This window comes from Bos taurus, chromosome 26 (genome assembly GCF_002263795.3).
Source record: "Bos taurus isolate L1 Dominette 01449 registration number 42190680 breed Hereford chromosome 26, ARS-UCD2.0, whole genome shotgun sequence".
NCBI classification, from domain to species: domain Eukaryota; kingdom Metazoa; phylum Chordata; class Mammalia; order Artiodactyla; family Bovidae; genus Bos; species Bos taurus.
The window spans coordinates 39,516,001-39,529,482 of record NC_037353.1 but is presented as its reverse complement, the minus strand read 5'-3'; the positions used below and the strand labels follow the sequence as shown (position 1 = coordinate 39,529,482).

General features: G+C 48.3%; 1 protein-coding gene across 1 annotated transcript in view; it reads right to left on the bottom strand.

The window, feature by feature from the left end:
- The window catches only part of GRK5 (G protein-coupled receptor kinase 5), a 228,061-nt gene that overhangs the window by 58,850 nt on the left and 155,729 nt on the right, over positions 1–13,482 (bottom strand). Inside the window, exon 3 of the mRNA NM_174331.2 lies at positions 9,647–9,759. Coding sequence (NP_776756.1) covers positions 9,647–9,759 — 113 coding nt within the window. The remainder of the gene's footprint in view (positions 1–9,646; positions 9,760–13,482) is intronic.

Here is a 13,482-nt window from a genome sequence, read left to right as displayed (position 1 = left end):
CATTTCTGTCCTTCATTGAGCCCATCTTTGCATGAAGTGTTCCCTTGGTATCTCTAATTTTCTTGAAGAGATCTCTAGTCTTTCCCATTCTGTTGTTTTCCTCTATTTCAAGTCAATAAACCCCAGGAAAAGGACTCACTGACCTGCATTGGCTCACAGGCTGTTCCCATCAACTGTGGTCTTCAGGTGACATCACTAAGAACAGAGCAGCTTCTGGAAGAGCTGTGTTCTTTGGGAGTATGGGTGGGGCACCAAGGAGAGAGGACAATCCCACAGATGTCCAATAGATGAACCCAGTTTGTTGTTATTCAGTTGCTAAGTCGCATGGACAGAAGCACGCCCGGCTTTCCTGTGCTTCACCACCTCCCCGAGTTGGCTCAAACTCACATCCACTGAGTTGGTGATGCCATCCAACCAACTCATCCTCTGTCATTCCCTTCTCCTCCTGCCTTCAATCTTTCCCAGCATCAGGGTCTTTTCCAATGAGCAGTCTCTTTGCGTCAGGTGGCCAAAGTATTGGAGCTTCAGCTTCAGCATTAGTCCCTCTAATGAATATTCAGTATTGATTTCCTTTAGAATTGACTGGCTTGATCTCCTTGCAGTCCAAGGGCTCCCATGAGTCTTCTCTAGCACCACAGTTCGAAAGCATCAATTCTTCAATGCTCAGCCTTCTTTATGGTCCAGCTCTCACAACCATACATGACTACTGGAAAAACCATAGATTTGACTACGGTTTTTTTCTTGTAAGTGGTACATTTTCAAGATGACCCTGCTCCCAGGATCTAGCTTCACCAAATGCTCTGTGGGTCTCTACATCTGTCTGAAGGATAACTACCACCATCCCCCTCACTCTCTTGGGAGATCACAGCAGTGATAGAAGGACAAAAACAAATACTGGATATGATTCAAAAATAAGAGAAGCAGAATACTTAGTTCCCCTGGTGAGGAATTTAAGTCATTTTACAACAAAATTTCAGGATAAGATGGCCTATTAATGTCAAGTGATTTTCCATAGTTTTGAGCTAATGAGTATCTTGGAATGACTTCCAGCATTTCCTGATGTGAGATTCCATCTGTTGTAACCTCATATTTGTAGTTGCCAGCCTCTAAGATGGAGACTTTAATCATCTTTGCCTCTTGCTGTTCGTGTTCTTGAGAAGGCTCTTTCCAAACTGAATAGGGCCAACCTGTATAACCACTGAGATACCAGACATATGACAACATGGAAGCTCTGAGACCAGTTTACAAAAGACATTACAGAACTCCTGCTTTCAGTGTATAGGGGACATGGGTTTGATCCCTGGTCCAGGAAGATCCCACATACTGCAGACCAACTATGCCCGTGGGCCATAACTACTGAGCCTGCACTCTAGAGCGTGTGAGCCGCACCTACCGAGCCTATGCGCTGCAACTGCTGAAGCCTGCATGCCTAGAGCCTGGGCTCCAATACAAGAGAAGCCTCCACAATGCGAAGCCTGTGTACTGTAATGAAGAGTAACCCCTTCTTGCCGCAGCTGGAGAAGGCCCTTGTGCAGGAACGAAGACCCAGCACAGACGAAAAAGAGAAGACACTGCAGCGTCTACCATGCTTGCTCCAGGGAAAGCCAGTGCTCTTATGAGGACACTCGAGCAGTCCATGGAGAGGCTCACATGGAAGACAGCTGAGGCCTCCAGCCAACAGCCAGCACCAACATGCCACCCACGTGCACAAGCCTGGAAACAGATCAAGCCTTCAGACAACTTGCAGCCCCAGCCAACACCCTGATGTAACCTTTAAAGAGACCTTGAGCCAGTAGCACCTTGGTCAACCATTCCCACATCCTTGACCCAGAGAAACCATGAGATAATAAATGCTTGTTATTTCAAGCTGTTAAGTTATAGATAATTTCTTCCCAGCAACAGATAATGAATATTTGATAGGTATTTGAACTTGTAGTTCATTAAAAAATGCCCTTTGTTGCTTTTTCAATCTTCTGTTTAATTGGAAAGCTAGCTCCGTAAGGGCAGGAACTTCCTTCTGCTCACTCCATAGTCTCCAGCTGCTAGAACAGAGTGTGATATATCGAAGACATCTCATAAATGTGTGTTGAGTATGGTTGTGGATGCATGCTTAGCTGCTTCATTTGTGTCCGACTCTTTGTGACCCCATGGACTGTAGCCCTCCAAGCTCCTCTGTCCATGGAATTCTCCTGGCAAGAATACTGGAGTGGATTGCCATGCCCTCCTCCAGGGGATTTTCCCTACTCAGGGATTGAACCTGCGTTTCTTATGTCTCCTGTATTGGCAGGCAGGTTGTTTACCATTAGTGCCACCCGGGAAGCCCAAATATGGTTGAGTATCTGCCAAACCTCCCCTAACTCCAAAGAGCAGAGACCTGAAAACTTTAAGTCCCACCCAAGCTTGGAGACTAGAAGGTTTCAAATGGGATGGGATGCCATCAAGCCTCTGAGAAAACAATTTAGAGAAGTATGTCAGTCTCTAAGGGGTCCATGGCGAGACCCTACTGGTCTTGAAGCCAAATCTACTCAAAGCCTTGACTTGGGTACTTGGGTCACTGAACCCATTTCTCTGCAGGAGGGCGATGGGGGAGTCCTTCTCAGGCTCCCAGAAGCTGCTCAATAACCAAGACTAAGAGCCAAATCATTCTTGTGTCTGATGAATGACGCACAAACAGTTCCACTGACCCGGATCACCCAGGCCCCATGTTAAAACAGCCCATGTCTTCTGCTCAACCTGAGAATCTCAGACGTTAGGACTGTGCAGCAAGCAGTCTTTCCTGGGCGGCGACGTCAGAGCCGACAAGGACAGGTTATTTTTCATCGAACTCCACTCGGTAGAAATTCAGCCTAGATGTGGGGAACGGTGTGGATTTCCCTGGCTGAGCCAGGAGCACTGGAGGGGCGTGCTCCCCTAATGACACCACCACCTCCTCCCTCCTCGGAGTTCCAGTCAGGATGGAAGGAAAAAAAAAGGTATTTCAGATGAGCATTTCGCCAGCCCTGGAAAACTCAATAAAGTCTTCATGCGTAAAAGAGGTGTGCCAAAGGCTGGTCATTTGACGTCAGGATGGGCGATGAAAGGTCCTGCTAATTCCCAGAGATGCAGACACAAATTCGAGGGGATGGAGGAGCCTCTGATGAGTGGTGGTGTCATTAAGGCGTATGTAAAGAGCATGTGTCGCATCCACCCAGGGAGCCAGACTCGTGTTTCCTTTCCAAAAGAGAGCTCTTGGTACAGGCCCAGCAACACAGAACGTCTGCACGACCAGAATGAAAATAGGCATCCATTGGATTTTTTCCCCCTTCTTCTCAAGCTGACTGTAAGAGTCTAACAAGACACGTGGCTGGAAAATTCCACTGGCTCCTGGGTTTAGCCTTGCCCTGCTCTGCCTCATCAACTCTCCAGACAGATCCCAAAGCTGCTGATGCCTCATCTTTTCCAAACGGGGAGGAGCCTTGGTCCCAGGCTCACACTTTGGTCCTCGGCTCCTCCATCCACGTTCATCTCCTTGGTGAGCACATCTAGTCTGTGGCTGTAAGTGCCAGCTATAGGCTGGTACTCCCAGTTTGCTATTTCCAGCCCAGGCCTTTCTCACAAACTCGACTTTAACACCCACCACCCCTCCCACATCTCTGCTGGGCTGTCTGGTAGACATCAGAAGCTGTGTCCCAGATGAAGCTCCTGACCTTCCCCCAAACAAGCCTCCCACAGCCTTACCCTCACTCCATCTTTCCACTGGTTCAGGTCAACACTTGGAAGTCATCCCCAACTCTTGTCTCTCACCCTCAGGGCATTAGAAAATACTGTTAACTCTGGTTCAGAACATGCTCCAATCCGACTGGGTGTCAACCACCAGCTCTCACCCATCAGCGCTCCCCACTCTGACCCTGGCCCACTGTAGCCTCTTCCCGACACAGAAGCCAGAGGGAAACTTTCAAAACCAAAATCAGGGAATTCCCTGGCAGTCCAGCAGTTAGGATTCTATGCTCTCACTTCCAAGGTCCTGGGTTCAATCCCTGGCCAGGGAACTAAGAGCCTATAAGCTGCGTGGTGTGGCCAAAAAATTAAAAAATAAAGTAAAAACCTAAATCAGACCATGACACTGTTCTGCTCAAAAACGTTCCAGTGCCCACCCCCCACGTCAAAGTTCTCTAATGGTACAAGGGCTTGCACGATTGTCACGTCCCCTAGACCCTTCTGCCCCTGCTCCCTCTACTCCAGCCACGGACATCAGATCCCAGTGGGTCTTGTGCATCAATTACTTGTCAGTTGCAGCGCTATAAGCACCCAGAGATGAGAGCTATCCAGTTAGTGGAGGAGGCAGGCAGACAGATAATGCCTGACTCGCTATATACATGGCTCCTGTGACATGCCACACACTGCCCTGAGCAGTACAAACACATTCGGTCCCTCCTCAGCGCATCTGCCACCATCAGGTACAACTATGTCCCCTCTTACAGATAAAAAGATGAGGCACAAAGGGGTCAGACACCTGCCCGCAGTCTCCCTGGCAGCTGAGGGGGTGCCAGCATGGCACCGTGGTCTGTCTCAGGAGCCAGCTCGCTCATGATGCACTATTCTGCCAGCACCGAGCTCTAATGAGGCTCAGATGTGTGTCAAAGCAACACCTCCAGCAGAGGGCACTCGGGAAGAGAGGGGGTGGACAGGGGAGGTTTCTGAGAGCAGAGGACAGGGGGGGACAAGCTGGCATTCACCAGGCAGAGGTCCTGGGAGGCCTTTCAGGTAGCGAGAGGGAGGGAGGCAGGGCTGAGACGCTTCAACCAGCTTGGCAAGTCAGAGCCACCAGAAGCAGGTTGGGGCCAGAATGCAGGTCTCAAGAAAGACCCAGGAAAAGCTATGCATGAAAGGCAGGGGCCTGTTAGTGGAAGGTCTAGTAAGTCAGCCTCAAAATGTGTAATTTGTCCTAGATGTCAACGTTTCCCGACCCTGAACATTTACAGAGTGCTGTGCTGCGCTGTGCTAAGTCGCTTCAGTTGTGTTCGACTCTTTGAGACGCTATGGACTGTAACCCGCCAGGCTCCTCTGTTCATGGGAGTCTCCAGGCAAGAATACTGGAGTGGGTTGCCACGCCCTCCTCCAGGGGATCTTCCTGACCCAGGGATCCACATCTCTTACATCTCCTGGCTTGGCAGGTGGGTTCTTAACCACGAGGCCCACCTGGGAAGCCCAAGTACTGTCCTAGGAGATGTGAAAATTACCATTGTCTACTATCTCCTTCATGGACCACTGCCGTGTTGTGGCAAAGGGGCTTGGGTAACTGAATGAAGCTATGAGCCATGTCACGAAGGGCCACCTGAGACAGATGGGTCACAGTGTAGAGCTCTGATGAAACATGGTCCACTGGAGGAGTGAATGGCAAACCACTCCAGTATTCTTGCCAGGAGAACCCCATGAACTACATGCAAACTCCGGGAGATAGTGAAGGACAGGGGAGACTGGTATGCTGTAGTCCAGGGGTCTGCTACAAACAACGGCCCATTCAAACAATGGTAGATAATGAGCACCCCTAAGTGCCAAACTGTAGACTCCAAGTACCATTTCCCAGTAAAAGAAACCAGGGATCCTTGGAGAAATGACAAACTCTAGGTGTAGGGCAGGAAGCATACAAGAGGAGCCCAGAACATCACATCAGACGACATGATGGCTACCAGCAGCCACTGGGGTCCTCTCAAGGGCTCAGAAGCCAGCCTGAGGGGCTCCCACAGGCCAACAATGAAACCATGGAGCACCACTGCATCAAAATGCCCCACATTTAAGTCCGTGCATTAAAACTCTAATTGATTACTACTGTTGGAGGATGCCAGTGAACCAATTAGGTACTTTGAAAACACACGAATACAAGAAAAGAATCAAGCACTCCCTATATGAACTTTACTATGAGGTAACCAAACAGTAGAGAGAGGAATACCAGACCACCTGACCTGCTTCCTGAGAAATCTGTATGCAGGTCAAGAAGCAACAGTTAGAACTGGATATGGGACAACAGGCTGGTTCCAAATTGGGAAAGGAGTGCGTCAAGGTTGTATATTGTCACCCTGCTTCTTTAATGTATATGCAGAGTACATCACGTGAAATGCCAGGCTGGATGAATCACAAGCTGGAATCAAGATTTCCGGGAAAAATATAATAACCTCAGATACACGGATGAGACCACCCTTATGGCAGAAAGCAAAGAACTAAAGAGCCTCTTGATGAAAGTAAAAGAGGAAAGTCAAAAAATTGGCTTAAAACTCAACATTCAGAAAACTAAGATCATGGTACCCAGTCCCATCATTTCATGGCAAACAAATGGGAAAACAGAGGAAACAGTGAGACTTTATTTTTCTGGGCTCCAAAATCACAGCAGATGGTGATTGCAGCCATGAAATTAAAAGACGCTTGCTCCTTGGAAGAAAAGCTATGACCAACCTAGACAGCATATTAAAAAGCAGACATTACTTTGCCAACAAAGGTCTGTCTAGTCAAAGCTATGGTTTTTCCAGTAGTCATGTATGGATGTGAGAGTTGAACTATAAAGAAAGCTGAGCACTGAAGGATTGATGCTTTTGAACTGTGGTGTTGGAGAAGACTTCTGAGAGTCCCTTGGACAGCAAGGAGATCCAACCAGTCCATCCTAAAGGAGATCAGTTCCAAATATTCAATGGAAGGACTGATGCGGACGCTAAAGCTCCAATACTTTGGCCACCTGAAGAACCAACTCATTGGAAAAGATCCTGATGCTGGGAAAGACTGAAGGCAGGAGGAGAAGGGGACGACAGAGGATGAGATGGTTGGATGACATCACCGACTCGATGGAATGAGTTTGAGTAAGCTCCGGGAGTTGGTGATGGACAGGGAAGCCTGGCGTGCTGCAGTCCATGGGGATGCCATTAGTTGCATTCAGTTGCTCAGACACGACTGAGCGACTAAACTGAACTGACTGAACCAAACAGTAATGAAAAGGAAGTATTTTTCAGTGAGCAAAGGAAGAAGGAATGATAGAATGTTGCTATGTCACAACCCTTAATTAATCAATAGATTTGGATATTGAATATCAATGGCTACTGCCATCTCAAAAAGACACCAGATATCATAAGCTCCCTAGCAGAAGAGCATGAAACCACTTATGAAGTCAGCTCCCAACCACTGCCAGAGTGAAATTGAATCTGACAAATTTCTGAAGTCAATGAGCAACTTACAAGAAATACAGAGGAACCTATCAAATGACACATGAGGGTGAGAACACAACACTCAGACCACGGGACGCCCTTGGATGTGGTTATAAACTGTGAAGAGATGCATTTGCAAAAAGCATGAGAAAATCAGAAATTTGAACACTGAGGAGTATTTGATGATAGTAAGGAATTATTACTTTTTAGCTGTGCTAATGGTACTGTGGTTTTTTTGGCTAAGGAGCCCTCATCATTTAGTGACACATACTGACATGTTCATGGATGAAATGACAGAAATGAGATCAGCTGCAAAATGCCACAGGGTGGGGGGTGTGGGGAGGATGTGGGTGAAACAAGATTGGCCTTGAGTCTGTAACTATTGAAGCAGGTGAAGAGTGCATGGGGGTTCATTATACCATTCTGTAGACTTCTACTTTTTATAGCTTGAAATTTTCCATAATAAAAAGTTATGAAAATACTTGGCCCCATCCCCAGAGATTCAAATTAATGAGTCTGGGCTTCAGTTCAGGCACTGATTATTTTTTTAAGGCTCCCCAGGTGTTTCTACTGCTCAGTTGAGGTTGGGAACGATTGCAATCACTGGCATGGAGACCAGGACAGGCTGTGGAGGGAAGGGAGCTGGGCCGGGAGAGGTCAAGGGACCAGGCACATGGTCCTTGATCTGGTTGGTAAAGAATGATAAGAGGGCGGGGTCCAGGACAATGCAAAGATTTCACATGTGGGTGATGGTGGGGTCACTGAAACAGGGAACGTGTCAGGGCTAGTAGTATGGGGGACCTGGGGGAAGGTGCTGAGTTAGTTTTAGGTGTTGACTTTGAGGGGCCCATGTGACTGTCAGTGAGATGTTCAGTGGACAGTTTGGCCAGTGGGTCTAGAGATCCACACTGAGACCCTAAAGCAGATACACAAACTTGGGCCCCATCGTGCTGTCCCCCAAACCAAGCCAGAGGTCAGGATGGCTGCAGCCAACGACGGCATTAGGGCCTCTAGGTAACAACAGCATCTCCACACCCTGCCTTGGAAAGGGGGGCCCAGATGACCCCATTCCTTTCACGACTGACCATGATTCATCCTTCATCTCCCTACTCCTTGTCCACTTTCCTTGGATAGACTCCCTAGGCCCAGGGTGAGGTGCCCTAACCTCCTGAGCACGTGCCAAGGAACTCCTGCATGTTCATATGTCCTGTTCTAAAAGCTCACGCAGATTAATCAACATGTTTTTAGTTTGTTTTTTTTTTTTAAATTGAAGTATAGGCGATTTACAATGTTTCGGTGAAGAGAAATGATTTCCTTATATATACACTCACACACATTTTTTTTTTCAGATTCTTTTCAATTATAGGTTATATATGCTACACAGTAGGTCTTTGTGTTTATCTGTTTTATATAGGGTAGTATGTATCTGATAATCCCGAATTCCCAGTTAATCCCTGGTCACTGGAACAGGGATCACATCAGGGCTGGTAGTCCGGGGGACCTGGGGAAAGATGCTGGTGGTGGTTTAGTCACTAAGTTGTGTCTGACCGTTTGTGACCCCATAGACTATAGTCGTCCAGGCTCCTCTGTCCGTGGGATTTTTCAGGCAAGAATGCTGGAGTGGGTCAACATTTCCTTCTTCAGAGGGTCTTCCCGACCCAAGGATCGAGCCCCCATCTCCTGCATTGCAGGTGGATTCTTTACAGACTGAACCACCAGGGAAGAAACCATATACAGTAGCATGTATCTATTAATACCAAACTCCCAGTTTATCCCTTCCCCGCCTTTCCCCCTTGATAACCACCAAGTTTGTTTTCTATGTCCATGAGTATACTTGTTTTGTTAATAAGTTCATTCTATATATTTTTTTTAGATTCTACATATAATTGGTATTATATGGTATTTGTCTTTCTGACTTTCTTCACTTAGCATGATAATCTCTAGGTCCATCCCTGTTGCAGCAAATGGCATTATTGCATTCTTTTTAATGGCTAATCCAGCATTTATCTGTAACTATTGAACTGTAGTCTGTAACTATGTAACTGTTGAACAAATGAGTGACCAGTACATCTGAAGGAAGACCCCATGGCGTTAGTCATGTCTGGGTATGCCAGTAGACAGCACAGCCAGCAGCTGACAGATCACTTCGAAATAGTCAACACATGTTCCTCCCACAAATACTGAGTGCTGTATGGGCCAGGCATAATGCCAGGCAGGCGTGAACTGCAAGCCCAGGGTCCTGGCCCCAGGGAGCTTGCATTCTAGTGAAGAAGCAGATGGTAAACAAGTGTACAAACAAACACAGCAGGTGATGACCTGGAGACAAGTCTGCATTCTCAAAGTCTGCACTGGCAGCTTCTTTGGCGACAAGGTTATTCTTCATCCATCTAAGTCACAAGTCTTTATCCTTCCCCTGGACAAAAACCATCGCTGATCACAGAGGACCAGAAGCTCCCAGCTCAGGAGCAGGGACTTACCACCGAGTCCAGGAACTGAATGTAGGACTCCAGCCCAGGTCTGGTTTCGCAGAACTGCCGGAAAAGCAGCCTCCCGACTGGCTGTTTGTCACATAAACTGCAGTAATCTCGGTCTGGAGAAAAGAAAAGAAGAATACGGTGAGACCCAGAGAGGGCCAGGCAGAGCCATCAACCCGCGTCTGGATCCTCATCCCAGATGGATGCAGCAAGGTGACTGGCAAACTCTCAGGACCCCTTACTCATCTCCAGGCTCTGCAGACTCAGAGGGTCAAGGTCAGGGTAGAAAAGGGGGCCAGTTAATACCTCGCCTCTACTCTCCAGTCCACTCCCTGTTTAATGCCCTGAATTCTGTGTGGACATGCTAGCAGTTCCTGGCACTATGACTGCATCCCTAGCTGGCTGATTAGCATGTCACATTCGTTGGTTACAGTCACTGGATAAGGGTGCCAAGCATGCAACCCAAGCCACGAAAACCCACATGAGCCACAGATGTTGCTTGGGCACGCTAAGCCTCTTTTCCTCTGGTGCTGGGGTACATGGGTGTGAGGCCAGGGTCTGCTGCAGAGATCTTGATACTGCACAACAAGCTGCTGTGAGGACGACATTCACATGGAGAGGAGGTCAGAGCTGGGAAAATTATGAGTAGGTGCTCTGGTGAAGTCATGAATCTGGATCACACTATGCCTGCAACCTGCAGCCCAAACCACATCTGAAAAGCTTATTTATGAGCATTGTTTAGGACAATTTGAAAAACTTTTAAAATGACTTATAATTCAAAACATTCTAATGAATGCAGTTAAAAAAAAAACTCATATTTGCCCAACTGAAGCAAAGCCCAGTCTTAGAGTCCTTCACATTGTGAAAACCCTGCATTTTTCAGCTAAGGAGCTAGAGGCACAGAGGCAGGCAGTAACCAGTCTTCAGCTATTGAGTAGCCAAGAGAATTCTGAAGAATAAAGACAGTGTAAGGCTCAAAGCCAGAGGCCTGGAGACCAGGGTTCTAGCCAGAGACCTGCTGTGTGACTGCAAGCAACACATCTACCACCGCTGGGCGTTAGTCTTCCTCTGTAAAATGAAGATGCACGTTGGAGGGAAGATGGGAGGGTCCCTTCTGGCTCTTTCTGCAACGACTCCGCAAGAGGCTTTCTCTGGCCAGAAAGATGCTCCAAGGTTTTGCTGAGACACCCTGCCTTGGATCCCCTAGAGCACTGAAAATGAGCCCCTTGATTCTGCAGCTGCACCAGGAAAAGTCAGGTGACCCTGTAAGGAAACCAGGAAGAGGGTGAAGTAGACCTCATCAGGAGAGCCATGCAGAAGGAAGGAAAGACTAGATCCTTGCCAAGTGCAGAGGAGGAACCAGGACAACCGTTCCTTTAGAGGGGGTTTCCCTGGTGATATGAAACACAAGAAGATGGGAAGAAAACCATCACGCCCACTCACTTTCATACCCAAAGAGTTTATCCACAGGAGGTACAGCCATTACTTGAAGGGAGATTGGTGGCTGTGAGCAAGGGCTCTGAAGCTAAACCCAGGTTCAAATCCCTGCCTCACTATTCACTGCCTGTGTGCCCTGGGGCAGATGACCTGACACTTTATCCCTCAGTTTCCTCATCTGTAAACTGGGAACGATAATCACACCTACCTCCTAGGACCAGCATGCTGCTGCTGCTGCTGCTGCTGCTAAGTTGCTTCAGTTGTGTCCAACTCTGTGTGACCCCATAGATGGCAGCCCACTAGGCTCCTCTGTCCCCAGGATTCTCCAGGCAAGAATTCTCCCTTTCTTTGTGGAACCTCCTCCCCCGAGTCTGTAAAATTCCAGCCCATGCCATGGTTCTAAGGGAATGACTTCAGGGAGTTTCAGGGAGGAGCACATGACTCTGTCCCAGCCAATCTGAGTCCTGTATCAGGGACACACTGATAGGTTCAGGGGACGGGGCCTTGGAAGTCCTTCCGGGATTTTGCTAGATCTTCCAGAAAAGAAACATGTACCCCTCCGGGATGACAAGGTCTTATGAATAGTCAGGAGCCAACACAACTGCCTTTCCCACCAGGCAGTGAGAGCCCACGGAGAGTGACGCCAACCCAGGAGAAAGAGTTGAGTAAGAAAGAGAAGCCTGGAGCTGCAAATATCATGGGAGACCCCAAAGGCAACTGACTGAGGCCTGCTCTCCACCTGACCCTTATCCATCTATCACTTAAGCCAGTGGTGATAGGTTTTTGTCTCCTGGGTCAGGAAGATCCCTTGGAGAAGGAAATGGCAACCCATTCCAGTATTCTCGTCTGAACAGAGGAGCCTGGATAGCTACATAGTACATGGGGTCACAAAAGAGTCGGACACGACATAGCGACTAAACAACAGTAAACGAAAGAGCAAGTGACTAGGGCTGGTGAGCTTTATCACCCACTTCTCCTTTCCTGGGCAAACTGCCTGAGGGTAAGAACTGTTTCTGAAGGAATCCACTGGCTCTTGGGGCTTCCCTGGTGGCTCAGACAGTAAAGAATCTGCCTGCAATGCGGGAGACCTAAGTTCCCTCCCTGGGTCAGGAAGATCCCCTGGAGAAGGAAATGGCGACCTACTCCAGTGCCCTTGCCTGCAGAATTACACGGAGAGAGGAGCCTGGTGGGCTACAGTCCACGGGGTTGCAAAGAGTCGGACACGACTGACACTTTCACTTCACCAGTTCTCAGTATACCATATTCAGAAGGCACTCACGACCTTCCCATTCTCTCTTGAGTAGATACGCTGATGAACACAGATGAGACAGCTTGCAAGTCTCCCCCTGGGCCCCTCCTCAAGTGGTTTGGGGGCTGAAACTAGCCTTGAATTGTTGCCTCACTCAGCCTACCTTCCCATGCACAGATGGTTTGGGAATAGCCACCCCAACAACATTTAACCTACCTCGGTGTGTGGCAGGATCGGTGAGTGTAAAGGGTCGGGGGAATGGGACACGATCCCAGACCTCAGGGATCTTGGATTCCGTTGGAAAGGTGGAGTGTGTTTGGGTGAGCAGACAAGATCCCAAGTGACAGTAATAAAATGTCAGGTCGTCATCAGCGACAGGAGGGAGTCTGGGTTGGAGTCTGGTCGCCCCGTGGGTGACTGGTCTGGGGCCTGCACCTGTTAACACCGTGCCCTGTGGACATAGCCTGCATTCTCACTGCCTCCCTCTCAGCCTGATCCCACAAGGACAGAAAACAAACTTTTCCGTCCTTGCCCGATGAGCTGAGCTTCCCCAGCACCAACACAGAACAAAGTAAATTACCTCATGTCAAACTCCATTTTATTCAATTATGGCAGGGAGCGCCCCCATCGCTGATGCGATTCGAGCGAGAGGCCCTCCCCATCTCTGAAAGCAATTATGAGATTTCATGCACCACACTGTGATTCCTCAAGGGTTCATCTGACAGGGTTTTCTCTCTCCATATGGCGTGTGCTGTCAGTATGGAAACAAGGATGCTGTAAACTCACAGCATAGTAAACACCATGTGATTCCAACACAAGCTGTCAGCACCTTAGTTCTGACTGTGCCTCTCCCAGCTGTACAGAGGATCCCAAGCAAGAAAGCCAAGTGCCGGGAGCCTGGAAGAAAGAGGATTAGCAAGCATCTACTGGGATGTTTCCTTAACTTGAAATAAAGATAAACGGACCTGTCCTCTGAGGAAGTGCAACCACCACGAAGATCGAAGGGCAAAGTCTGCAGTTCCTTTAGAGACAGAGAAGGAGGCCACAGAACAAAGAATAGGAATCTGAGGGTTGATCGAGGCGACAGGAAGAGGTGCGGATGAAAGTTCTTAATGCGTCAAGAGCAAGTCCAAGGGGCAGGTCACTTCCGGAA